The sequence below is a fragment of the Myotis yumanensis genome, unplaced genomic scaffold (assembly GCF_028538775.1).
Source record: "Myotis yumanensis isolate MYYU_CA2020_CCGP unplaced genomic scaffold, mMyoYum1.0.hap1 SCAF_1, whole genome shotgun sequence".
Lineage (NCBI taxonomy): Eukaryota > Metazoa > Chordata > Mammalia > Chiroptera > Vespertilionidae > Myotis > Myotis yumanensis.
In genome coordinates this window covers 69,375,480-69,403,200 of record NW_027223752.1, presented here as the reverse complement: position 1 = coordinate 69,403,200, position 27,721 = coordinate 69,375,480, and the positions used below count along the sequence as shown (strand labels likewise).

The following is a 27,721-nucleotide window of genomic DNA, read 5'->3' as shown; positions in this document are numbered from 1 at the left end:
ATATGTAATAGTGTCAACTATAAAGATTTTTTAAAAATATGACAAGGAGATGAGACTTTTGGGTGGTGAACACACAATGTAGTAGATAGATGATGTATTATAGAATTGTACACTTAAAACTTAATTTTACCAATGAATGTCACCCCTAATAAATTTAATTAAATAAAATAGAGCATGTTAAAAGGTGATTAAGTTGCCCTAGCTGGTTTGGCACAGTGGCTAGAGCGTCGGCCTAAGGACTGAAGGGGTCCTGGGTTTGATTCCAGTCAAGGTCACATGCCTGGGTTGCAGGCTCCATCCCCAGTGTGGGGCGTGCAGGAGGCAGCCGATCAATGATTCTCTCTTATCATTGCTGCTTCTCTCTCTCCCTCTCCCTTCCTCTCTGAAATCAATATATAGTGATAAGTGCTATAGAACAAAAGAAAAAATAGAGCAAGGTAAGGGGGTTTGGAAATAGAGGAGGGTTGGGAGGGTTGACCATATATTAAGTAAGATGATCAGAGAAGGCCTTCTGGAGAAGATGAAATTTGAGCAATGCCCAAAAGGAGGTGAGGGAATTGGCTAAGCTGTACAGTTGGAGGACATGCTCTTCAGAAGAGGGACTAGCCACTGCAAACTCTGTAAGTCACAAGTGTGCGTGAAGGGTTTGAGGAAAAGTTGAGGCCAGTGTCACTGGAACAAAATGAGTGTGGGGCAGAGTAGTAAGAGATAAAGTCAAGAAGATAAGGAGCAGAGGGAATTAGTCACGAAGGACCTTGTGGGCTATTGTGTAAACTTTAGCTTTTACTTTGAATGAAATGGGGAGTCATTGCAGGATTTTGAGCAGAGGAGTAATATGAAGTCACTTCTATTTTAAAAGGATCCCTCTGGCTGCTGTGTTAAGAATAGACTAGGGGGGACAAGGGTAAAAGCAGTATGACCTGTTAGGTGGCTATAGCAGTAATCCAGGCTAGACATGGTGGCAGCTTGACCAGTGGATAACAAAGCAGGTGGGAGAAGGCATAGGGTTCTGGATATGTTGAGGGTAGAGAATTTCCTGGTGGGTTGAATGTGGTATGTGAAAGACAAATGTCATTAAGGATAACAAGGAATGCCCTGGCTGGTTTGACTCAGTGGATAGAGCATCGGCTTCTGGTCAAGGGCACATGCCCAGGTTTCAGACTCGATCCCAAGTGAGGGGTATGCAGAGGGCGGCCTATACATGATTCTCTCTCGTCGTCATTGATGTTTTGCTCTCTCTACCTTCCTCTCTGAAATTAAAAAAAAAAAAAAAGGATAACAAGGATTTGGAGCCAGAACAACTAGAAAGATGAAATTGTCATCAACTGAGGAAGGGAAGACTGCATGTGGAATAGTGTTAGTTCTGACTATGCTGAGTTGTCCTAGAATCCACATGGGGATGTGGAGCAGGCATTTACATAAACAAGTTGGGAGCAGGTGCAAGATGTCTTGGGCTAGAGATGCAAACTTGGTAACACAAAACATATGTGTGCGTATGTGCCATTGAGTCAGCTCCAACTCCCGGCAACCCCATGAATGAGAGACGTCCACAATGTCCTGTCCTCAAAGCCCTACTCAGCTCCTGTAGCGTCATGCCTATGGCTTCTTTTATGGCGTCAGTTCTCTCCTATGTGATCTTCCTCTTTTCTTGTTGCCTTCAGTTTTTCCAAGCTTTATTATCTTTTCCAGAGAACCCTGACTTCTCATTTTGTGCCCGAAATAGGACAGCTTCAGTTTTGTCATTTTTGCATCCAGCAACTTTTCAGGATTGATTTGCTCTACTACCCGCTTGTTCATCTTTCTGTTGGTCTAGGCCCGAGTATCCATAGAACTCTCTCCAACACCAACTTTCAAATGAATCATTTTTTTCCCCCTATCAGCTTTCTTCACTGTCCAACTTTCACATCCATATACAGTAATTGGAAATGCGAGGGTGTGGATGATTTTAGCCTTGGTCTCTAATGACACACATTTCCCACTAAACATAAAGATGGTATTTAAAGCCATGAAGCTGGATGAGATCACCCAGGAAGATAGAGGAGAACCCTGGGCACTCCAATCTCTAGAAGGAGGTCAGGGTGAAGAAAAGCCAAGCCAATTGAAAGGAAATGGCCAGTGAGGAAGGAGAAGCACCAAGAACACCAAGAGAGTGTGCTGTCCTGCAAGTGAAGTGGAAAAAATGTTTAGAGGGGAAGGGATTGACCAAGTGTGTCAAATGCTGTGGATAGGCCAAGTAAAATGAAGATTTAAAATTGACCATTGTAATAAAAGTTTTCTAAAATTGACAGTGCTGATGGTTGCACTGTGATTATACTAAAAGCCATTAAATTGTGCACTACACTTCATATGAGTGAATTCTATAGCATTTGAATTCTGTCTCTTTTTTTAATCTTCACCTGAGGATATTTTTTCCCATTGATTTCTAGAGGGAGTAGAAGGGACGGAAGAGGGGGGAGGGGAGAGAAAGAGAAACACTGATGGGAGAGAGACACATCGATTGGTTGCCTCCTGCACACGCCCCTACCAGGGCTGGTGAACCTGCAACTGAGGTAAGTGCCCTTGACTGGAAATGGAACCTGTGGCCCTTCGGTCCACAGGCCAACACTCAAACCACTGAACCACATCGGCCAGGGCCATCTTCATCATTTTTAGTGTAAATTCAGTATTGTTAAGTACACTCACATTGTTGTGCAGCCAATCTCCAGAACTCCTTTCTTCTTGCAAAACTGAAACTGTATACCCATTAAACAAGTTCCCATTTCATATTCCTCCCAGCCTCTGGTAACCACCCTTCTTCTTTCTGTTTCCATGAATTTGACTACTCTAGATACCTCATAGTGGCATCATAAAGTATTTTTCTTTTTGTGACTGGCTTATTTCACTTAGCATAATGTCCTCAAGATGCATCCATGTTCGAGTATGTGTCAGAATTTCCTTCCTTTTTAAGGCTGAATAAGATTCCATTGTATGTAATATATTCATATATATTTTGTTTGTTTGTCCCTTTATCTGTCAATGGACACTGGATTGCTTCCAATTTGGCTATTATGAATAATGCTTTAGTGAACATGGGTGTACAAATACCATATTATTATTTTATTTATTTTTTAAATGTTTTTATTGATTTTAGAGAGAGGAAAGGAGAGAGAAAGAGAGAGCAAAACATTGATCGGTTGCCTCCTGCATGCACCCCAACTGGTGACCAAACCAGTGGCCTCTTGGTGCACAACAAGATGATGTTCAACCAACTGAGCTACATCGGCCAGGGAAAAATACCATTTAAAAAAAAAAAGTATTTTAAAACATTACTCTGAGAAGGGGTGCATGACACAAAAGAATTCCAGTAAGTGGTCTGGCTAGGATTTGAACTCAGGCCACCTGGTTCTGGAGCCTATGGTTGCCCTCCACACTTACGAGATCATGCCACATCAGCAGCCTATACTCTTTTACATCAGGACAGGTTCTGCATTCATATATGGAAGAAAAGGAAACAGACATTTTCCATGTATGCATGTGACCCTATTTCTATAGAGTTATTAATTTGGGTCTTCTCGTCCCTTTCCCCTCATGCTCCTCATCACCACAGGCTTTGGACCTCGAGATTCTGTCCTTTGAACATGGGAATGTTTCTCTCCTTCTTATCAGAATCTGCTAGGCCTGCAACCCTGTGGCTCTGGGGTGTCGCTCAGCACTGAGAGTGTCCACTTGCCTGAAAGCCACATGTCCTCCCACAGTCCCAATGCTGCTGCATTGAGGGTACACTTTGACATATAGCCCCAGCATAAGAACTGAAACCCTATCGAATCTAGCAAGAGTACATATTTTCCAACAGAGTAGCCCAGACTCTGCTATGTATTATTAGCTCTTTGCCTCTGAACTTTTGTCCAAAGGGCGAGGGAGAACTAGAAAGGAACACTTGATGGGAACAGATAAATAGCTGGAGTTCAGTAAGTAGGGAGTGAGAAGCAGAGAAGAGAATTGGAAGTGGGAAGGGTTGGAAACTTGCATTATCCCCTGGTGTCTCTCAAAGGAGAGGAGGGGGGATAGAATGGATGAATGCCTGCATAATGCAAATGCAGTTCAGCTGAGCCAAGGGAGAAGCAGAGGTATGTGGGAGGAGGTGCTGCTCTGAGACCTCAGCTTTGCTCATGATTTGTTCACAAAGGTAGGTAAGATGAGGAGGAGGTGCTTGGTGGAGGCAAGGAGCTATTCAGGAGCACCAGTGGTCAGGAATGAGATGTCATCACCCAGGCCAGAAGAAGCCCAAGGTAAAGTGCCTTAGCTCCCCTCCTCAGGCATTTCCTGATCCATATTTAGTAGCTCTTCAAGAATGGAGACCTCAGCCCTAGCTGGTTTGGCTCAGTGGATGGAGCGTTGGCCTGTGGACTCAAGGGTCCCAGGTTCGATTCTGGTCAGGATCATGTACCTTGGTTTCGGGCACATCCCCAGTGGGGGGTGTGCAGGAGGCAGCTGATCATGTTTCTTTCTCATCGATGTCTCTGGCTCTCTATCCCTCTCCCTTCCTCTCTGCAAAAAATCAATAAAATATTAAAAAAAAAAAAAAAAAAAGAAAAAAAGAATGGAGACCTCAGCCAGCCCTGAGCCTTCCAGGACTTAGAACCTGCTCCCAATGCAAGCCACCTTTTCTGTGGGGATAACTCTAGCCCACACTTTTTCTGCATTCTTCTCCTATCCTAGGTGTCTTTGTCTCTGGATCTGTTCCTGGACGTTTATCTGTTTCTTTCTATCAACACTTTATTCTCTCAATCCAGACTTATGGTTCGCTGGGGAGAGGGACAGGGGGGGTAGTGGGGGAAGGGGAGGTGAGAAGGATGGTAAATGAAGAGTTCCTAGAAGATCAGTACCAAGACCTCTTTCTCATTCTGCTCTCTCCTCCTAGGCTATTTCATTCCTTACCATGGTTGGTTTTGTTTTTAATATGTTGCTATTGATTTCAGAGAGATGTAGGGGGAGAGAAAGTTAGAAACATGTCCCCTAATGGGGATCAAGCCCACAACCCAGGCATGTGCACTGACCAGGAATCAAACCACGATCTCCTGGTTCATGGGTCGATGCTCAATCACTGAACCACATGGGCTGGGCCATGATTGGGTTTTAAATTAAATATTTATTTGTTTTTATGAAAGTTACACATGTACATACATGTTCTTTATTATATGTTCTTTATTACTTACAATGGGGGGATGGGTGTAAGGTGGAAGGGATCAATGGGGAAAAAAAAGGGGACATCTGGAATACTTTCAACAATAAAGATAAATTTTTTTTAAAAGTAATCCTTATCCCACTCTGCTTCCCAATGCTTAAAGGAGATTACAACTCTTAGCTGATTCTTCTGGCATTTATTGGTTTTTCTAAATATCATGCCATTTCTTGTTTTTTAAGTTTCAGATTTTTAAAAATATATTTTTATTTATTTCAGAGAGGAGGGGAGAAGGAAAGAGACATAGAAACATCAACGATGAGAGAGATCATTGATTGGCTGCCTCCTACATGCCCCACTCTGGGTTGCAAGCCCGCAAGCCCGCAAGCCCGGCATGAGCCCTGACCAGGAATCGAACCGTGACCTCCCAGTTCATAGTTCGATGCTCAACTTCTGAGCCATGCCAGCTGGGTAAGTTTCAAATATACACTGACTTCTATTTTTAATATGAGAACTTCATGCTCTCATCCTCCACATGAATACGCTTGTACTTTCTCTCTATTCTCCTAATATAGTAATGTTACTTTTGTTAAATCAATACTGAATGTTTACAACTTATGAGGGTGTAAATGTTATTTTCAAGCTGTGACACTTAATGTACTGTTTATATCCCCTTTCTTGTATATTTTCCCCTGAAATTAATAATTATTTTTTAATTTATTTACTTAACTATCTATGTACTTACCAATTAATTCTCATACTCTTCTTCTAGAAATCTCCTCTCAATATGTTCAGATACAACCAAATAGTTTATCAGTTTTATCATTTCCTTTTTTTTCCTTACACACATATATGCCTCCAAAACATTTCACCTTCCTGCTCCAACCTGAGATGGTTGTTCTTTAAGCCTACTGCAAAGCTATTGGTCTTGGATCCTTCACCAGCAACCACCATATATCCTTCACTTATCTCCTAGGTTGGATACCCTTTTTTCTGGTTTCTATGACTTTTGTTTATTTGTTTACCCTCATTTTGGTGGAGTACATCTCCAATAGCTTCCTGAAAGGGGTGCATGATAGATCATTTCTTTGAGACTACAAATTCTCATAATTAACTCAGCCAGTGTAGCTCAGTGGTTGAGCACTGGCCCATGAAGCAGGAGGTGATGGTTTAATTCCTGGTCAGGGCACGTGCTCAGGTTGCAGGCTTGATCCCCAGTAGCGGGTATGCAGGAGGAAGCTGATGGGATTGATGTTTCTATCTCTCTATCCCTCTCCCTTCCTCTCTCTAAAATCAATAAAAATATTTTTTAATATTTTTTCTCATAATTAACTGATAGCTGGCTAGGTGAAAAAGTCTAGGTTGTTAGTTATTTTCTTCAGATATTTGATAACATTGCTCCATTGTCTTTTGGCTACCAGTGTTGCTGCTGACAAGTCTGAAGTCATTGTGAATATCCATCCTTTGTGACCTGTTTTATGTCTCAGAAGCCTTTAGGGTGCTCTCTTTGACTCCAGTGTGTTCTGATATGTGGTAGATCTTTTCTCATTCCATGTGCTGAGCACTCAAGGGATCCCCTCAGTTTTTGTTTTACTACCCTCTCATTCTGAAATTCATATAAATCGATGCTGGAGATTCCTGAGTTGACTCTATAATTTTCTTTTTTCCCCTCTCCTATTATCTATCACTTTTTTGTCCAGTTTTCTAGAATATTTTTTCTTGTTTTTTATTATTGATAGATTTGAGAGAGATCAATTTTTGTTGTTCCACTTATGTAGTTGATTCTTTTTAAAAAAATATATTTTATTGATTTTTTTACAGAGAAGAAGGGAGAGGGATAGAGAGCTAGAAACATCGATCAGCTGCCTCCTGCACGCCCCCCAGTGGCGATGCACCCGCAACCAAGGTACATGCCCTTGACCGGAATCGAACCTGGGACCCTTGAGTCCACAGGCCGACGCTTTATCCACTGAGCCAAACCGGTTCGGAAATTCTTTTTTTTTTTTAAATATATATATATTTTATTGATTTTAGAGAGGACGGGAGAGGGAGAGATAGAAACATCAATGATGAGAGAGAATCATTGATTGGCTGCCTCTTGCACGCCCCCTACTGGGGATCGAGCTCGAAACCCAGGCATGTGCCCTTGGCTGGAATCGAACCTGGGACCCTTCAGTCTGCAGGCCGACGCTCTAACCATTGAGAAAAACCAGCTAGAGCATTTAGTTGATTCTTGTATGTGCCCTGACCGGGGATTGAACATACAATCTTGATGTATCAGGATGCTGCTCTAACCAGCTGAGCTATCTGGTCAGGGCCTGGAATATTTATTCAACTTATATTTTCCAATGCTTCTATTGATATTTTCTCTCCGCTATCATATTTTTAATTTCCAGTAACTTTTTATTATTCTCTGGATGTTTGTTTTTATAGCTCTCCCCTTCAATATTCTATTCATCTCGAAGGATACTAATTATAGGCCCCCCTCCCATTTTCTTTTGTTTCCTGGAATTGTTTCTATATTCTCTGAGAATTTATTTTCTGTTTCTGTTTTGTTTTGACTTGTTTTCATGTTAACAGTTTTCCCCCAGTGCTATTGGCTAGTCATTTCTACAAGCAAGGCACTGGGTCATTTCAGTATGTGGTCATTCAAATTAATCTAATTATCCAAATTTGTTCTCCACTCAGGGCCTTGGAATATGCTGTTCCTATTGTCTGTGTATTGGTTAAACTGCACTACTGGAACAGTCTTCTACTTTTTCTAAAACTGGCTTCAGGCCTCAGTTTAAATGTCACTACAGAAATGGGTTTCCCATTACTATTTTTTTTTTAATCTCTGAACTTTTTATTGGCCTCTTACCTCTCCCCAAGGGGTGCCACTCTTTTGCTGCCTTTAACACCTTAAGAACTTTGGTGTCGTTGACCTCAGACACTACTTTGCCACCCACAATCCTGTGAGTGGTGGTCTTCTGAATGGATTGCATGGACTGGCTGCTGTCCAGGGCATCACTAAGATGGAAGTCCTCCCCTTCTTCCAGCAGGCGGCGGAAGGTGGCGACCTCAAACTCCAGCTTATCCTTGATGTTCAATAGGGTCTTGTACTCCTGGGTCTGGTGCTGCCCCTCAGCCTGGGCCTGGGCCAGCTCTGACTCTAGGTGCAGTAGGATCCTGTTGAGCTGCTCCACCTGCACAGCATAGCGCATCTCCACCTCCCATAGGCTCTTCTCCAAGCCGGCCTTCAGATTTCTTATCGAGTCCAGGTCAATCTCCAAGGACTGGACCATACATCTCAGCTCTGTGATTGTCATCTCAGCAGCTTCTATCTCAGCGGTCTGCAAGTGACCACTGTGGTGCTCTCCTCAGTCTGTTGGGACCAGTACTTGTCTAGCTCCTCTTGGTTCTTCCAAGCCAGCTCATCATACTGGGCTGGGATGTCTGCCATGATCTTGCTGAGGTCCTGAGATTTGGGGGCAGCCAACTCCACAGTCAACCTAATCTGGTTTTGTAGACCATTTACTTCCTCCTCATGAAGATCAGCTCATCCTTGAGAGCCTCAATCTCTGTCTCCAGCTGCAGTTGAGTGATATTGGTGTCATCAAGGACCTTTCCCAGCCCATTGATGTCACTCTCCACAGACTGAAGCACGGCTAACGCTGTCTCATACTTGACTCTGAAGTCATCAGCAGCAGGACAGGCACTGTCAGTCTGTAGAACAATGCAGGCATTGCCCACAGACCCTGCAAAGATCTGAGCCCTCAGGTCCTCAATGGTTTTGAAATAATGCCTCCAGTCTCTGACCTTCTTCTCCAGGTGTTCCCGGATTTTGATCTCCAGACTCCGATTATCAGCCTCCAGGCTTCTCACCCTCTCCAGGTAGGAGGCCCGGCAGTCATTCAGGCATTGCATAGTCTCCTTCTCGCTCTGGATGCCCCCTATGCCTGCTAGACCCATGACCATCCCCACGGTGAGGCCCCTGGACCCCCAGCCACTCTGCACACTGGTGGAGTGGGACATGGAGAGCTGGGAGCCCGAGCCCTGCACCTGCATAGATGCTGGCCATGCTGCTGGTTGGCCAGACCCAGTAGCTGAGCGACTGCAGGGAGTCCGGTAGTTTGAGGAGAAGGTGGAGCGGGTGCTGAAGCTCACGTTGTCCAGGGAGGAAGGTGAGAAGCCGAGACTCATCTTCAGGCAGCAGTTCCCCTGTTACTCTTCATCCTCACACCTTTGTTTCTCTTTTAACACTTAACACAAGTTGTCATTCTATATTGTTTGGTTTGTTTACTTGTGAATGGTCAGTCTCCTCCAATAAGTGTCAACTTCATGAATTCAGAGACCTGAATTATAGCCAGTGTCTAAAAGTGTCTGGCACGTAATAAGTGCACAGCTAATATTTCATAAAGAAATGAATGGCCAAAACCGGTTTGGCTCAGTGGATAGAGCGTCGGCCTGCAGACTGAAAGGTCCCAGGTTCGATTCCGGTTAAGGGCATGTACCTGGGTTGCGGGCACATCCCCAGTAGGAGGTGTGCAGGAGGCAGCTGATCGATGTTTCTCTCTCATCGATGTTTCTAACTCTCTGTCTCTCTCCCTTCCTCTCTGTAAAAAATCAATAAAATATATTTTAAAAAAAAAAAAAAAAAAAAAAAAAAAGAAATGAATGAACTCAGGAAACAACAGTATCTTCCTCCATCATTGAATCTCCAAAATATATTCTGCACACTTTTGCCATTTCTGCTGCCACCATTTTAGTCCAAGTGGCTATCTTTTCTTCCCTGATGTAGTGGGTATCTTTTATTTGTCTAGTATCCTGTTTTTCTGGGGGGGGGTGGGGGCTGGAACAAACTCCCTTTCTCTGATAAACCTGTTCCTTCCCATATTAATCATGTGATTTTGCTGGGAGGTTGCGCTCATTATATCCTGCTGCACAATCACCTTCCCACTGCGAGAATAAGCAGCTGATCCATCAGAGCCCTGGGATTTTAAACACAGAAACTAAAGGAAGAGACTCAGACCCTCTCTCTTGAACAATCTGCGAGATGTGAAGGCAGGTACCACTGGTGGCCAGTTCCTATCATGTTAAGAAATCTGGGTCTGAGAAAATAAAGCAAGATCGGAGACATGGAGCCATCTCCTTTTCACTGGTTTTACTTTTCCCTGGTGTCAGCCACAGCCCAGCCCAGCCCACAATCTGGTTCTATAAACCAACAAATTCTCCCGTTTGCCCAAACTGGTCTGAATTACATTTCAGTTATCTGTTACAAAATGAGGCCTAGCAAGCTGGATGTCTGTGATAACCTTCTGACTGCTCTCCCCATTTCCGATGATCTGTTGTATTTCATTTTCCTCCCACAGAGTGGTCTCTTCAGAATTTACATCCTGCTGACGAAGAGCACAGAATGGGTTACCAGGGGTGGGCAAACTTTTTGACTCGAGGGCCACAATGGGTTCTTAAACTAAACCGGAGGGCCGGAACAAAAGCATGGATGGAGTGTTTGTGTGAACTAATATAAATTCAAAGTGAACATCATTACATAAAAAGGTACGGTCTTTTTTTTTTTTTTAGTTTTATTCATTTCAAACGGGCCGGATCCGGCCCACGGGCCGTAGTTTGCCCACGGCTGGGTTAGACTCTTGGCCTTTATTATCTGAGTTTCCTTGGGTAAGTTATCTACTAGTAACCTGCCTGTTCCATGGTTTATAAACTGGTAGAGAGGGGATAATGACATCTCAAAAAGTCATTGTGAAGCTCAAATAAGAAAAGTACACTTAATAAGCACTCACTTAATGTTAGCTAGTTGTCCGAGCCAGGTAGCTCAGATGGTTAGAGGGTTGTCCTAATACGCCAAGGTTGTAGGTTTGATCCCTGTTCAGGGCACTTACAAGAATCAACTATGAATGCATAAATAAGTGGAACAACAAATCAATATTTCTTTTTTTTTCTTTTTAAATATATTTTATTGATTTTTTTGCAGAGAGGAAGGGAGAGGGATAGAGAGTTAGAAACATTGATGAGAAACATCCAGCAGCTGCCTCCTGCACACCTCCCACTGGGGATATGCCCGAAACCAAGGTACATGCCCTTGACTAGAATCGAACCTGGGACCTTTCAGTCCACAGGCTGACGCTCTATCCACTGAGCCAAACCGGCTAGGGCAACAAATCAATATTTCTATCTCTCTCTGTCTCTCTCCATTTCTTTTTCTAATATCAATCAATCAATAAATGCCCTGGCCAGGTAGCTCAATTGGTTAGAGTGTTGTCCTCATATACTAAGGTTGCTAAGGTTGCTAAGGTTGTGGGTTCAACCTTCAGTCAGGTCACACACACAAAGCAACCAATGAATACATAAATAAGTGAAACAATGTTTCGCTCTCTTTCTCTTCCCCTCTTTCTAAAAATCAATAAATAAAAATTTAAAAAATGTTAGCTAGTGGTGGTGTTAGCAGTAGTAACTCAGATCATGTCATTGCCATACCTACTTCCTGACCTAGTTTAACTCCACCCTGCTCACTAGGCATTAGTGACTTGCCTATTACCTATCCAGTAGGTAGGCTCTTGATAAAATGGATTGAGGGCCCTAACCAGTTTGGCTCAGTGGATAGAGCATCGGCCTGCGGACTCAAGGGTCCTGGGTTCGATTCCGGTCAAGGGCATGTACCTTGGTTGCAGGCACATACCCAGTAGGGAGTGTGCAGGAGGCAGCTGATCGATGTTTCTCTCTCAAAGATGTTTCTAACTCTCTATCTCTCTCCCTTCCTCTCTGTAAAAAATCAATAAAATATATTTTGGAAAAAAAAATGCATTGAGGAAGCAGGGCTTTAGGTCTTTCCTTCTCCTGAAATGTTCTCCCAGCCCCTTTTCCCTTGGCCCAGCTAACTCCTCATCCTTTTGCTTCAGCTCAAATATCACTTGTTTCACCTCCCTAATCAAAGTTATAATCTACAGGGTCTACAAGTATACTCCCTTCATAAAACCAGCAGTACTATAATTTCTTACCAGGACAGGTAGAAGAATTGTTCACAGATAATCTTTTTTAAAATATATTTTTTGTTGATTTCAGAGAGGAAGGAAGAGGGGGAGAGAGATAGAAACATCAATGATGAGAGAAAATCATTGATAGGCTGCCTCCTACATGCCCCACACTGGAAATCGAGTCTGCAACCTGGGCATATGCCCTGACCTGGAATTGAACCGTCACTTCCTGGTTCGTAGGTTGATGCTCAACCACTAAGCCATGCCAGCTGGGTGACACGGTTAGTCTTAATTCAGATTACACTGAAATCTGTTTTGATTGGTAGGCGCTTATGCTGTGTGCACCCAGTTAAATATTTTGAATATCATCCTTACATAGAATCCTTTTCCTTCAAAGCAGTTATTATAATTTGTATGTGTGTGTGTGTATATATATATATATATCATATACATATATACAGAAATACATATGTATGTATATATGTGTGTGTATATATATATATATATATATATATGAGCTATTTCCTCTCAATACAATGTTCCATGAATATAGAAATATATGTTTTGTTCATCACTATATGCCTAATCTTTTTTTTTGGTGCCGAAACCCAGGAACGAATATATGCCTAATCTACACTAATAAAAGAGAAAAATGGTAATTAGCGTACGACCGCTACCCTTCCCATTGGCTAATCAGCATATCCTTATGCAAATTAACTGTCAGCCAAGATGGCGGCCGGCAGCCAGGCAGCTGGAAGCGAACATGAGGCTTGCTTGCTCCCGTGACTGCAGACTACAACGTTCCCCGCCTGCGCGGCCGGCCTCTGAGCTGGCAGTTTGAAACATTCTAACAAATATAGCCGGCTGGGATCTCAGAGCTGAAGTTATACATTGTTTCGATTACAGAACTGCAAACAAACCAGCAGCGGAAGCCTCAGAGCTAGAGCCAGAGCTAAAGCTGGCCCAGAATAAAAAAAGAAAAGAAAAAAAGGAGTGGTTGGGAGCTTCAGTCAAAACCGCCAGCCTGAAAGCAGCCCTCAGCCCCTCACCCAGACTGGCCAGGCACCCCAGTGGGGACCCCCACCCTGAAGGGTGTGTGACCAGCTGCAAACAGCCATCATCCCCTCATCCAGGCTGGCCAGGCACCCCAGTGGGGACCCCCACCCTGATCCAGGACACCCTTCAGGGCAAACCAGCCGGCCCCCAGGCCTCTATCCTATATAGTAAAAGGGTAATATGCCTCCCAGCACCGGGATCAGCGGAGCCGAGAGGTCTCTCGGCACCGGATCAGCATGACAGGGTGCAGCGCCCAAACCCCCTGATCGCCCTGCAGCTCTGTGTGTGACAGGGTGTGGCATCCCAACCCCCTGATCGGCCCTGCTCTGTGTGTGACAGGGGGTGGCGCCCCAACCCCCGCCCCCTCCACAGGCCCTGCTCTGTCTGTGACGGGGTAGAGCCATAACCTCCCCATCGGCCCTGCCCTGAGTGTGACAGTGGTGGTGCCCCAACCCCCTGATCCGCCCTGCTCTGTGTGTGACAGGGAGCGGTGCCCTAACTCCCCTATCGGCCCTACTCTGTGCGTGACGGGGGAGCTCCCCCACCCCCTGATGGGCCCTGCTCTGTGCGTGATGGGGGGGGGGGGAGCAGTGCCCCAACCCCCTGATTGGCCCTGCTCTGTGACAGGGGGCAGCGCTCCAACCCCCAGATTGGCCCTGCTCTGTGCATGAGAGGGGGGAGCTCCCCAACCCCCTGATGAGCCCTGCTCTGTGCGTGACGGGGGGGGGGGGCAGTGCTCCAACCCCCTGATTGGCCCTGCTCTGTGAGTGACAGGGGGCAGCGCCCCAACCCCCTGATTGGCCCTGCTCTGTGCGTGACAGGGGGTGGTGCCGCAACCTCCCCATTGACCCTGCCTTGAGTGTGATAGGGGGCGGTGCCCCAACCCCCCAATCAGCCCTACCCTGAGCGTGACTGAGGGTGGCATCACAACCTCCCCATCCGCCCTGCTCTGTGCATGACAGGGGGTGGCGCCCCAACTCCTCAATCAGCCCTGCTCTGAGCCCAACCAGGGGCTGCACCTAGGGATTGGGCCTGCCCTCTGCCACCCAGGAGCAGGCCTAAGCCAGCAGGTCGTTATCTCCCAATGGGTCCCAGACTACGAGAGGGCACAGGCCGGGCTGAGGGACCCCCCCTTCCCCCCCGAGTGCACAAATTTTTGTGCACCGGGCCTCTAGTCTTATATAATAAAAAGCTAAATGCAAATTGTCCCCTTGACCGGGAGTCCAACCAGGAGTTCAACTGGGAGTTCAACAAGGGGGTGGGGCCGGCCAGCCAACCGCCTGTGGCCCCTCCTCCCAGCTGTGCACGAATTTGTGCACCAGGCCTCTAGTCTATATAATAAAAGCCTAAGTGACTGTTACAGTGGAACGACCAGAATGACGGGTCGCTATGATGCGCACTGACCACCAGGGAGCAGACACTCAACCAGGAGCTGCTCCCTGCTGGTCAGTGTACTCCCACAGGGGACGTGCCGCTCAGCCAGAAGCTGGACTCACGCTGGCAAGCGCAGTGGTGGTGGCAGGAGCCTCTCCCACCTCCATGGCACGCTAAGGAGCAGCAAGCCAAGCGGTAGGGAGCAGCGAGCAGGCGGGCAATAAGGATCAAGGGGTCCTGGACTGTGAGAGAGATGTCCAATTCCTGGCTTAGGCCCGATCTCTGAGGGAATTGGGCCTAAGCCGGCAGGCAGACATCCCCCAAGGGGTCCTGGACTGAGAGAGGGCACAGCCTGGGCTGAGGGACACTCCCCCTCCCCCAGTGCATGAATTTCATGTACCAGGCCTCTAGTACCTAATATAATAGTAGACACATAATTGGTGTACAACACAAAGAATATTTATGAAAGAATGAGTGAATTTTTTGAGCAACTCCTCGAAAATTTAGACCGGAGTTCTAGGTTCCAATAAGATGGAAATTAGACTCTTGGACATGGGGTAGGGTGAGGTCAATCGATAAGAGGAGACTGGTTACAGGATTATTCCACTCTCTCACCCACCTGAGCTACTCAAGTTGATAAGGAAGTAACAGGTGCCAAAGAAAACTTTCTTCCTCATCCTACATTATTTCACTCATCTCTGGCTGGCTCAGTTTTCCCCATGGGGCTGGTTCTGTGGCTTCTCTGCACATAAGGGGACACATGTAGCTTGGATCCTTTGGGAACCTGGGGCTGGGAAGCCAAATAGCCCAAATTCTTATGAATCATGGTCAGATTGTTGTTGTGGGTCTGCAGGTGATGTCTCCACCCTATAAGTCCGATTTCCTCATCTTCTCACTTTATATCTGGGGTCCCTAAATCCTGACCCTCTTCCTTCTCTGCTTCAGAGACTTGGGTCCTCATTCTCTCTGTTCCCTAAGTCTCAACTCTGTGCTGAGTTTAAATGGAGGTATTTTCTTTCCCCACTAGCTGTCGACCCACGGCCTCGGTTCTTAACTATGTGGGCCCCTCCTCATGACATGGCAGCTGGCTCCTCTCACAGCCAATGATCTAAGAGAGAGATGAACACAGAAGTCACAATGTCTCTTATAATTTAGCATCAGAAATGACATAGCCATAATCTATTAGTCACAGACCAACCTTGATTTAGTGTGGTAGAGGTGGAATACCAGGAGGGTGGGATCATTAGGGGCCGACTTGAAGACTAGCTACCACAGATGGGTTAGAGAAATTTGAAGAAGGAAGAATTTTTAGGACTTGAAGAAGAAAAATGGAGGACACATTAACCAAATGCCTCTTATGGGCCGGGCCCTTTATATCAAGTTATTAACCTTTTCCACAACAATATTATTTCTATTTTTCATATAAAGGAATTCAAATATGGAGAAAATAGGTGCCTAAAATTAAATCCAGTAAGTAGCAGAGTCAGGATTTGTTACATTATTATGTGGGCCACTTTGGTTACATTTAGCATATACCCACGGTCAGCAAACCTCGGCTCATGAGCCACATGCAGCTCTTTGGCCCCTTGAGTGTGGCTCTTCCACAAAATACCACGTGCAGGCGCGCACGTACAGTGTGATTGAAATTTCGTGTCCCATGCGCAGAAGTCGGTATTTTGTGGAAGAGCCAGTATTTTGTGGAAGATCCACACTCAAGGGGCCAAAGAGCCACATGTGGCTCTCGAGCCTCGGTTTGCTGACCACTGGCCATATACCAAAGGGTGGAATATGTGCTACTGAAGATATGAGAAGTAATTTTAGTTAGTATAGAGCAGCAATTTTCAACCAGTGTGTGCAAGAATTTTAAAAACATGCAATCAATCCCTGAGTATTTAGTCAAGGGCACTGACCTCTTTTCCCTTAGATTGTCAAATAAAAATATGACAACAGCCAACACAACAATAGCTATCCAGTGTGAATAAATCAAAATTATTCGATTTTCTGTCAGATAGGCAAAAATATATTTTTTTGGTGTGCTGCAGAATTTTAGTAATTAGTTTATGTATGCCATGAGATGGAAAAGGTTGAAAATCGAAAGAGGAAGAGACATACTGCCCGGCCAGCATGGCTCAGTAGTTGAAGGTTGACCTATGAACCAGGAGGTCATGGTTCCATTCCAGGTCAGGGCTCATGCCCAGGTTTCAAGCTCAATCCCCAGTGTGGAGTGTGCAGGAGGCAGCCGAACAATGATTCTCTCTTATCATTGATGTTTCTGTCTCTTTCTCTCTTCCTCTCTCTTCCTTCCTAAAATCAACAAAAATTGCCCTAACCCAGTGGTCGGCAAACTGCGGCTCGAGAGCCACATGTGGCTCTTTGGCCCCTTGAGTGTGGCTCCTCCCCAAAATACCGACTTCTGCGTATGGGCCACGAAGTTTCAGTCGCACTGTACATGCGCACCCGCACGTGGTATTTTGTGGAAGAGCCACACTCAAGGGGCCAAAGAGCCACATGTGGCTCGTGAGCCACAGTTTGCCAACCACTGCCCTAACCAGTCTGGTTCAGTGAATAGAGTGTGGGCCTGCAGACTGAAGGGTCCAGCTTTTGATTCTAGTCAAGGGCATGTACTTTGGTTGCAGGCTCCTCACAGGCCCGGGCTCTGGTCAGGGCGAATGTAGGAGGCAATCAATCGATGTGTTTCTCTCACATCAATATTTCTCTCTGTCTTTCCCTTTCTATTCCACTTTCTCTAAAAATCAATCGGGTGAGGATTTAAAATCCTATATAATAAAAGCATAATATGCAAATTGACTAAATGGCAGAATGACCTGTCGCTATGACGTGCACTGACCACCAGGGGGCAGCTGCTCAACCAAGACCTGCCCCCTGGTGGTCAGTGTGCTCCCACATGGGGAGCACCACTCAGCCAGAAGCCCGGGGGAAAAAAGCTGGTGAGCACAGTGGCGGTGGTGGGAGCCTCTCCCACTTCCGCTGCAGGCAGGAGGTAAGGAGCAAGGGGTTCCAGACTGCAAGAGCCCTGGACTGTGAGAGGGTGCAGGCCAGGCTGTGGGATGCCTCCCTCCCCACCCCCGCCCCCCAGTGCACGAATCTCATGCACCGGGCCTCTAGTAAATGAATGAAATAAAAAAATATTTTTGAAAAAGACATAACATTGAAAGTATAAAAAGTAAATGCTTTTCAATCTTCTGATTATGTCAAGAGAAAGCTTCAGTTTGGAAGACTTATGCCTTATTACTTCTCTAACACTTGTAAGTTTCCTTTTTTAAGAAAGAGAGGGCAGGCCCTGGCTGGGTTGCTCAGTTGGAGCATCCTCCCTTGCACCAAAATGTTGCAGGTTTTTTTTTTTTTTAAATATATTTTATTGATTTTTTACAGAGAGGAAGGGAGAGAGATAGTTAGAAACATCAATGAGAGAGAAACATTGATCAGCTGCCTCCTGCACACTCCCCACTAGGGATGTGCCTGCAACCCAGGTACATGCCCTTGACCGGAATCGAACCTGGGACCTTTCAGTCCGCAAGCCGACGCTCTATCCACTGAGCCAAACCGGTTTCGGCTGTTGCAGGTTTGATTGTGAGTACAGGAAGCAACCAATCGATGTTTCTCTCACACATCGATGTTTCTCTCTCTCTCTCTCTCTCTCTCTCTCTAAAAAAATTAGTAAAAACATATTTTCGGGTGAGGATAAAAAGGAAAAAAAAGAGAGGCAACCTGGGCATGTACCCTGACCAGGAAACCAACCTGTGACCTTTCAGTGCACAAGGATGATGCTCAACCAACCGAGCCACACCAGCCAGGGGGCATCAGCATCTTTAACAATGATATTTTGGGGTAGAATTTAATAATATATTTCATTTTTATTGCATTTATTTTTATAGTTACTTTCTGCTTTTGGGCAAGTGATACTGATTTTAAATTTCTAAAGGAATATGAGATTTGACTTACATGCTTTATTTAAGACTTATACAAAAAAAATAAGTAATAGACAGTAGTTCAAGTGATACTTAGGTATGGCAAAAATTATGAGGATGGCACTGAAGTTTATTGCCTTCCCATCAACTCTATGTTGAGGGAGAAGCCGGTTTGAAGTTCCAGCCTCAAGCGGGTTCTGCTATGGGAGCTAGTTGGACAAGATCACAAGTTAACACTTGGAGTGGGGGAAACGAGTTAAGTCAGCTCGCGTGAATTGCGCGTACTCCGCGGGAGCCGTCTTAACTCGGTTCATATAGATTTGCGGTGGAGTGCGGGAAACGTGTAAACTCGGGCCGATTGTAACTGCGTATTACCAAATATTTGTTTGTTTGCCGTTCACAAAGATACCTACCTGCGTATGCGAACCGTTTCATACCCATTGGGGTAATAGGTATCATAAAAATCCCTGATTTTGTGCGGGAAACCTAAATAATTGCCCGCGCCATCTTATATTTTGGCGGGAAATTCACCCCACACCGGAGTGTTAAAATTCACAACCAGCCTGCCCGGTGCGGCTCTGCCGGAGTGTCCTCCCAGGCACTGAAAGGTCGCAGGTTCGATTCCGGGTCAGGGAACTTACTCAGGTTGAGGGTCTCATCCCCAGTAGAGCAAGGGAGGTGGCTAAACGATGTTTCTCTCTCTTCTCTCTCTAAAACCAAAAAAACATATCGTCTGGTGAGCCGAAAAAAAAAAAAAATTTCACAACTAGTTCTTCCCTGTGATGTTTCCTAAGCATGTCTCCTTTTCCCAATCAACTCCTCAGGGTCGGCGGGGAGTTTTGTGGATGAATGGAGCTAGGAATGAGAATGAGTTTCGTGGGAAACATAAGCTCCACGCCGTATTCAGCTGCCGGCGAAAGACCGTGTGCGGCCGGCGGAGCCAGTGCAGTGAGAAACGGACATAAGTACATTGTCCAACCTCTTAGTCCCGAATCCAACTCCACAGCCCGATTTTGGGGGTCCTCCATCACTTCTAAGCCATTGCATCTTCACATTTAAAGTTTCCGTGGGGAAATGGGCAAGACCAAAGTTTTAGGACACACGGGGTGTGCCGCGAATTTCTGTAATAGAGGGGTTGGGGCAGCGGGACGGTGTGGTTGCAATGGGGTCTCGGAAGTTGGCGTTGTACATGCTTTTACATACCAGCACGTGGACAACGCAAGGGGCTAACTGGGCCGTGGGGTATTCTAAGTAACAGCGCCGAACTCAGTCCGGAGTTCTGACAACGGAACCGGCGGCCCATTCCGCCGCCCCGCCCCACAGCCCCCGCTGTTCCCTCCGGAAGAGTCCGTCCGCGTCCCGGGCCGTCCCCGCATGAGGTCACCGTCACATCACGTGCCCGAGCCCGCGGAAGCGCCACATCGCCAGCCGCGCCCCTCACCCCCCCCGCCCACGTGACCGGCCTACTTTCTCTCGCCCGCCCCGCGGCTCCGCTCGGAAGCCCCGCCCCCCGCGCGCCTGGCCGGCGAAGCCCCGCCCCTCCCCGGCCCGGGCTCCAGCGTGGCCCGCGGCCCCACGTGCTTCTTCCTGCCCAATGGGAGCCGGCGCCGGGCGCGGGGAGGCGGGGAGGAGAGAACGACTCCGTTACGCTGCGAGAAAGGGGCGGGGCCGGCAACGTCGGAGTGAACGGAGGGACGCAACGGAGGCAGGTCGGAGCCGCTGCCGTCGCCATGACCCGTGAGCGCTGCGCCCCTCTCCCCTGGCCCTTTCCCCCCGTCCACCCCGGGCAGCGCTGCCCAGGCCCGCCGCGGGCCGCCTCCTGCCTCCCCAGCGGGGCCCTTTTCGGGGCGCGCTCTTAGCGACCCTCCGCTCGACGCCGGAAATCGGCCCCTGCCCACCGCCACTTCTGGAGGGACACTCGCCCCCCGCCCCCACGCCCCGGCCCGGCAGAGGGCCGCCCCGACCTTCCGCGGCGCGGGGAGACGCCTGCGTCGGGGGGAGAGGCCCAGAGCCCCCGAGCCCCCACGGCGACCCGACCCCTGCACACCCCCCATCTCCACACACCCCACCTGTCTGGGAGCGCACGCCGCCCCGAACGAACCTCGAAACCCGCCTCCAGCAGGCTCCCCGGGACTGTCTTTCCTCTCGTCTTCAGTTTGCTCTGCCCCGTGGCAGGAGGCAGGCAGCTCGGCCCCCTCTCCCCACCCCGCCCCCCACCAGCCTCAGCCCCGGAACGGGCCGGTGCCGGGACCCGGGGGGTGAAGTTTGGGACCCCGCTGGAGACCGCCTGGGCGAGGTTGGGGGGTCGCCGGTGTGTGGCCGGGAAGGCCCCGCGGCTCACCGTTTGCCTCCTTCCTCTAGGCGGTAACCAGCGCGAGCTCGCCCGCCAGAAGAATATGAAGAAGCAGAGCGACTCGGTGAAGGGGAAGCGCCGAGATGACGGGCTTTCTGCTGCCGCCCGCAAGCAGAGGTAGCCCCTGGGAGGGGAGGACCGCAGGCGGGTGAGACTCGGGCCGGGCCAGGGCTGGACCAGAAAGGAGCGCTGCCTCGGGGCTGACATCCGAAGGAGTCGCGAGGGGCAGGGTACAGCGCTTCCTCTAGGGCTGTTTCCTCCCCGCACTCCCAATGGTTAGCTCGCTGCTCGCAGGAAGGGACGGGGCGGGTGCCGGCCGGAGTCCGGTGTCTGAGTGCCCCTGGGCCTGACCTGAAGGGCAAGGGCAGGGAGCTTCACATTTCAGATGCTTCAGTGGCGGTGACAGCCCGGTGCTCTTGGCCCTCCTTGCTGTTCGCGTCTCCTCCCTTCTCCCCACCTTCTCACTGGTGTGGCTGGGTGTGGTGCTCAGCACGGAATAGCCTTGTGTGTGGCCAGACTTCTGACCCCTTGGGCAGCAGCCAGATAGAGACGGATCGCCCTTTTTTGAGCCTCAGCTCCCTTCCTTTTAGTCTCCTGTGGGAATACAGCAGCCACACGCTGAGTTTTGTCCCGTCCACTTCCATCTTATCCTTTTGTGCCCTTCATCCCCCCCCTGCATCTTGTCCCTTTTGCCCTCTGGTACCTCCCAGTGCCCCATCATCTCTACCCCCAGGGACTCGGAGATCATGCAGCAGAAGCAGAAAAAGGCAAACGAGAAGAAGGAGGAACCCAAGTAGCTTTGTGGCTTCGTGTCCAACCCTCTTGCCCTTCGCCTGTGTGCCTGGAGCCAGTCCCACCACGCTCGCGTTTCCTCCTGTAGTGCTCACAGGTCCCAGCACCGATGGCATTCCCTTTGCCCCGAGTCTGCAGTGGGCCCCTTTTGTGCTTCCTTCCCCTCAGGTAGCCTCTCTCCCCCTGGGCCACTCCTGGGGGTGAGAGGGTTACCACTTCCCAGTGTTTTTTTATTCCTGTGGGGCTCACCCCAAAGTATTAAAAGTAGCTTTGTAATTCCTTGAGCGACTGGTTTGACTGGGGATTTGGGGGGAGGGGGGATGGGGATGGAGGAATGGCTGCCCTTTCCCACGAAAAGGGGAGAGAATGTTAGACCCTAAAAGGTTGTGGATATGTAGCCTAAGTGAGACATCACAGAGAAATCCTTTATTATGCTACAACAAGCAGAGAAGTACTCTGGGTATGTGGTAGAGGAATCCTCCAAGAACCATAGGGACTTCTTTTCTGTAATTTTTGTCCCCCACCCAGACCTTAACACCATCCCAAGGATGGAGTTGAGGGCCTAAGAAGGAACGCTCCAAGACCTAAGTTTATGCCCCTCTTCCTTATTCTTTCTCCGTTTGTTTGCTTGCTTGAAAGTTGGCCCAAAAATTCTTCTGCTCACCGACTTCCCACAGTCAGCTGCTTTCAAGTGTTCACATTCTCTTCTTCCAGTCCTCGTGGAAAGAGGGTGGTTTTTGTCTTCCCACTTCCTTTGACCCCAAGATCAGGATTAAAAGCTGGGGTAGTCTCTGTGTTCCTTCCTTTCTGTGCCCTGGTTTGTTCTGGGCTTCTTACATCCCTGTGCCCAGGGCTGAACTGCTTATGTTTCTTTTTATCTCCAAGGGCAGAGCCAAGTATGCCTTCAGTCCCTGTTGGTCTTTCCCTGTCCCCCTCTCCACCATGAGAGTGGTTCCTGAGCTGTTGACTTGGGAGTTAGCTCTTGAGTTGGGGGTGAAGATGTAATGGTAGCTCTAGTGAGTCAGATACTTGGCCAGGGCATTAGGGTATATTTGGGCACTTTTTCCCATTCAGACATAGTATTGACTTCAGCCTAACTGAGGTAACTAACTGCCCATTGTGTCCTTGAGGTGTTTGCTAGGCTCTCCCGAACCAAGACTAGGGGCACAACCTCAAGGGAACCTCAGTTGTGTTAAAAATGCCTAGAATAGATATTTGTTATCTGGCGATACTAATACGATGACATTGTTGCCTGAAGATAGGTGGAGGCTTGGGGTTCTGGGTGGGGGACCAACAGAGTGGTGCCAGTAGCAGCCATAGATAGAGGAGTACACAAGCCCAGCATGAGGCAACCTTGACCCAGAAGGTAGCCCAGCTACCCTTGGTGAAGGTCTTTTCCAGTTCTGCTCCCTCATAGCTGTGGAACCAAAGTCTGCGGTTAGAGAATAGGAAGGGCCTTAGCGTTTGGACCTGCCCTACCTTGCCATCAGGTTATGGCAGACCCATGTGAGTCTCCTGGGAACCCTGAGGACTGCCCTTGATTCAGTCCCTACAATAGCTAGGTTTTCAGGAGAGTATCCCAGGCCTGCTTCCCCATCCTACCTGAACCAGTTGGTAAGGGTAACCATGACATAGAGTGATGCAAGGAAGAAGACGAAGTGGAAGGCAGAATAGCTGTAGGAAAGATGCTGGGGTTGCACTGGAGGAGCTGGAGAGGTCTCTTGGTCAGCTGGCCTGGCAGCTCCTCTGTGCCCTGAAGAGAGGGAGGGCAACAGTGCTGCTGAAATACCTCTTCCACCTTCCTCCTCCCCCAGCTTCCTTTGTGAAAGCACTTAAGGGCTCTTTGGCACTGCAGAAATCTACACTTTCTTATGGATCCTCACTTGACACTCACCTTCCTCTGGCTCCACTGTTTCAGGGCAGCAGAAACAGAGTGAGGGCTTCTGTAAAACAAAAGGCAGCATGTTTTGGAATGACTTTGAAAAGAATGTGAAGGTATTAATATAGGAAACTCCCTTTCTTTGAAAATATCTGGTGTAAGAAGTAGAGGCACACCTGGGTTTAAATGCTAGCTCCAGCATATAACTGGCTATGGGAATTTTGGTAAGATGTTTAATCTGTGCCTCAGTTTCTCCATTTGTAAAATGGAGCAAATAACCTACCTCACAGGGTTGTTGTGAGGATTATATTAAATGAGATTATGTATGTAAAGTAGCACAGTGCCTAGCACATTGTGGGTACTCAATAAAAGGTAATAGCAGCTAGAATCTGAGCTTTCTGGGTAGAGATTGGTAGGATGTGTGTCTGTCTGTGTGTGTGTGTGTGTGTGGAGGGAGGGGCACCGAACTGGGGATACCAAACTCTCCATTCTCACCTGGAACTCATAGTTGTAAACCTTGATGATCCACAAGGGCCCAAATACTTCAGCCAGGTAGGAAGCCTCATTGCTGAGAAAGAATACAGTTCTCAAGCAGGTTTAGTCAAATAGCAGGAGGGAATTGCCTGCTGGCACCTACTGCCAACTGGTAACTCTCAGGAGGATATTGTGTTCCTAGAACCATTTTCCCCCCAAAGATTTAGAAATCTTCACATGAGGGCCCTAAAATCTTTGCATGTATTTTTAATTCTCATATCATTCCCCTTGCCCCCTTTTTCTTATACAGATCATCTGACAAGTGCTATTCTTAGAAACTGTTTCTGTTCATGGAGAGCTTTCCTCTTGTCGTGTTTTAAAGTTTAAATAAACATGGTCCCAGACAATCTGGCCATCCCTCCCTGTCCTGGGCATTTTTCCTTCTCTCATACCTCTACCCTTGACACTTTTACGCACCAAGCAAAAAGCACACAAGCATACATGATGCCAGCACTCAGCACTGCCAGAGAAGTATCTGGTGTTTGGGGTTCCATTTTACTCAGGCCAGGCAGACACAGTGTATGATTCTGTCCTTGAAGGATTACTGAGAAGGTAGAAGAAAAGTAAGAACAAAACTAAGTATTTGGCAAGAGCAAAAAAAGGGTTTTAGCCTGGGGAGTCCAGGTCCTGTCCTTACCACTCTCTGGAGGTCGGCTGGACAGCGCAGAGAAGGTCAGGTACATGATATAACAGCTGATGATAGAGGCTTGTAGAAGGCCAGAGCGAGGTTGCTCTGGGCAGAATGGGGATCATTGCTTTAGTCTACAGGGTAGTAATTTCCTCCATTTCTACCCCCAACCCCACTTCTGTTTGCCCACCCTTGGGGAGAAGCAAAGAATTGATAGATTAGGGAGATAATGTAATCTGCTATACTAAAGGTCCCCCAAATCTGGAATGTTGCAAGGCATGTACCCACTGAGGCGGATGCAAGGAGCGATGGAGAGGACGGAGAGGAGGCCACAGAAACAAAGGTGCAGACTAAGCAGCATCTTGTTGAGCAGGCAGCCAGCTGGGTGCGTGTAGTTGTGGAACAGGAACACTGCTGCCACACCTGTCATGCTGTAGAATCCTAGGGTGGCCAGCAGCATGGCTAGGAACCAACGACAGTCTTGGAATGCACCTGTCTGCCTAAGGGTGGAGGTGGGCAATGGCTTCGGGCTCCAACTCTTTTTTTTATTACCATTACCAACTATTCCCCTCTCCCAGAAGACTGGTGACTACCCATCCCAGCTGGCCCACAGAGTTATCGGATTCCTGAGCTTTTTTGATACTGTTCAGTGAGAAGTTATGGGACCATGGACCTGTCATGTCCTTTGCCCAAGCCCGCTGGGTCTACTAATGTCAGGCAACATTCCCAGGAAGAGCCGTTAGGGTTATGTGCTCCTTACCAGTTCTTATTCCAGGAATGGGCGAAGGCTGTGATAAGCACCAACTGCAACAGGATGAATGTGAAGCCTCCACAGATGCCAATGTAATGCCAGGCTGCAAGTGGGGCACCAGTGGGGAAATGTAGCTGATCATATATTACTCCTGGCCTTCTTCCTACCCTCTCGTTTTCTTAGAAAATCTTTTAGCCTACTGATCAGGATATGAAATGGAAGGTACCTGGGAAGAGATGCTCATCAGGGATGCAGAAGGCAACAGCACAGAGACCTAGCAGGAACAGCAGCTTGAGGAGCCAGAAGCTGGTTAGTAGGGAAAGAAAAGCAGGTTCAGAAGAAAAGGCAAAGGAGAGTGGACAGTAGTGCCTACTGAGGAAGGCAAAGGAGAAAGCAAGACTATAGGAAGAAGGAGAGAAGAGACAGCTAAGTATAGGAAAGGAGTCTTGTGTGAGAGCAGCTGGAAGCAGGCCCATTGCAGCTTATTCCAGATTCTCTGATACCTAAATAACATTTGGACAGCATTTTACTATTGACATAGGGCTTGCATATAATCCCACTGTCACCTCCATTTTAGAAGCTGGAAGTTCAGGCCCTGGCCAGGTAGCTCAGTTGGTTAGAGCGTCATCCCAATACGCCAAGGTTGTGGGTTCCATACCCGGTCAGGGCACATACAAGAATCAACCAGTGAATGCATAAATAAATGGAACAACAAAACAACATCCCTCCCTCCCTCTCAAAATCAATTTTTTAAAATCTTTAAAAAATAAAAAGAAACTACCTGTTTCTGTCTTTTTACAATGCTATTACTTCACCTTGGAATTTCCTTGAAGCTTATGTCTACTTCCCTCCCCACCCAAAGAGTACACACAAACCTATTATGCAGCTGTGCCCGAAGGCTGGTAGGGGAGTGCAGGTGGACCAGCAGCACAGCCTGCAGCAGGTGGAAGGTGGCAGTTCCTGCACAAACTCGGTACACAGCCCCAGAGCCACTGAGCACTGGGCAGTGAGAGTGGCCAAAGAGATGGGCACAAAACCCCGAGGGCATCTGGATCTGGAAGGAGGGCAAGTCGTCATGCATAGAGAGGTACCTACTTCTCGTGGGTATTATCCACTCATTTGGCTCCAGCCCCCAATCTGAATCTTGTCAGTGCAACTCTATCCCCTCACACTTACGCCATTAGCCTTGCCCCAGACCCTCTCCACTACTGTTCTTGACAGCAGCAGGCAGCAGACTGCTGAGGCACCCATATGGAGGATTATGTAGAACAGGCGGCTACAAGTGGACTCTGTGAGATGAGGCCACCTAGAATGGCAGCAGCAGGTACAGGGAACAGGCCCACAGCAGGACACCTGGGGATAGAGCAGATGCAGGGCTAGGGTTACATTCATGCATGTGAGTTTAAACTAAGGCTGAGTTCCAAAATTTCCCCTTTCCTTTTCTTCCAAGCTATTTGGGATTGACTTCCACTGACATCAAATAGAGCTTTCATCCTACGAGCTTAACTACCGGCAGGCTTGAGCAGACCTTCCTAAAAGCCTAAGTCACACCTGGCCTCTAACCTTTCCCCAGACCTAAACATCTGATACTGGGAACCTGGGAGGAGAGGTTTAATGATCAGTAATCTTACAGGCAAAGAAGCAGAGGGCCTCAGGGGGAAGGAAGGCCTATCATCTTTATTGGCTCCCCTGGGCTTTCTTTCCTAGCTTTACTACTATTCCCTTCCACTTTTCAGATAGCTCTTGTCGAGGGAGCTTCCAAGCCTCTGCCCAAGTACCTTCTCACCTGATAGAAGGGAGGATTCACTCTGACAGTGCTGTCTTCACTGCGTTGCTGTGCCAGGCGGAGGGAGGTGCTGGGGCCCGCGATGGCCTTTGCACCCACCATCCTTATGCCAGATGGAAGGTAGATGAGAAAATAGCAGCTCTCTTTTGTCCCCAGCCCATTGGACTGCCACGGTGCTGGGGCTGGTCACCCAGTCTAAAACAGAATGGGCAGGAAATCAGGAAAAGTGGTAAATGCAAAGGTCCCAGTGAAACTACTTTCTTACGTGGGCCCTTAGGCCACCCTGGCTGTTCTGCCTAGATTAGAGAGCAGAATGCATATGTGCCTCCTGTGGATTAGCCTTCTTAATTGGTTTAGGATTAGACGGCATCAATGCTGCTTAAACAGAATTCCTTGGGAGTGTGCGCGCGCCCGCGGGAGGGTGCTGGCGGGATCCAGGTAAAGAGGGAAGGATGTGAGGGGGTAGGTCTGGGAAAGGGCTCTGCAGAAAACAACACGGTACAAGCC

At 47.9% G+C, this 27,721-nt stretch overlaps 2 protein-coding genes and 1 pseudogene across 5 annotated transcripts; 1 reads left to right on the top strand and 2 right to left on the bottom strand.

The window, feature by feature from the left end:
- Positions 1 to 878: 878 nt before the first annotated feature.
- LOC139003998 (keratin, type I cytoskeletal 18 pseudogene) lies at positions 879 to 9,343 on the bottom strand (annotated as a pseudogene).
- Positions 9,344 to 20,146: 10,803 nt separating this feature from the next.
- On the top strand, positions 20,147 to 21,920 carry SERF2 (small EDRK-rich factor 2). 3 transcript variants are annotated; one of them, XM_070423694.1, is made up of 3 exons: positions 20,147 to 20,228; positions 20,853 to 20,961; positions 21,555 to 21,920. In XM_070423694.1, exons 1-3 carry the CDS (start codon positions 20,222 to 20,224, stop codon positions 21,838 to 21,840), a joined length of 402 nt encoding a protein of 133 aa, XP_070279795.1. In that variant the 5' UTR covers positions 20,147 to 20,221; the 3' UTR covers positions 21,841 to 21,920. The 3 variants fall into 3 exon arrangements, with proteins under 3 accessions (XP_070279795.1, XP_070279774.1, XP_070279784.1); XM_070423673.1 differs by having other exon boundaries at positions 21,578 to 21,731; XM_070423683.1 differs by having other exon boundaries at positions 20,160 to 20,200; positions 21,578 to 21,731.
- Positions 21,921 to 22,139: 219 nt separating this feature from the next.
- On the bottom strand, positions 22,140 to 27,501 carry SERINC4 (serine incorporator 4). 2 transcript variants are annotated; one of them, XM_070423706.1, is made up of 12 exons: positions 27,215 to 27,501; positions 26,605 to 26,781; positions 26,304 to 26,482; positions 25,655 to 25,734; positions 25,438 to 25,531; positions 24,966 to 25,177; positions 24,687 to 24,782; positions 24,467 to 24,593; positions 24,011 to 24,083; positions 23,531 to 23,579; positions 23,239 to 23,389; positions 22,140 to 23,053 (listed from the first exon to the last, which is right to left on the bottom strand). In XM_070423706.1, exons 1-12 carry the CDS (start codon positions 27,314 to 27,316, stop codon positions 22,855 to 22,857), a joined length of 1,539 nt encoding a protein of 512 aa, XP_070279807.1. In that variant the 5' UTR covers positions 27,317 to 27,501; the 3' UTR covers positions 22,140 to 22,854. The 2 variants fall into 2 exon arrangements, with proteins under 2 accessions (XP_070279807.1, XP_070279815.1); XM_070423714.1 differs by lacking the exons at positions 24,966 to 25,177; positions 26,304 to 26,482; positions 26,605 to 26,781; positions 27,215 to 27,501 and having other exon boundaries at positions 25,438 to 25,656.
- Positions 27,502 to 27,721: the final 220 nt, after the last annotated feature.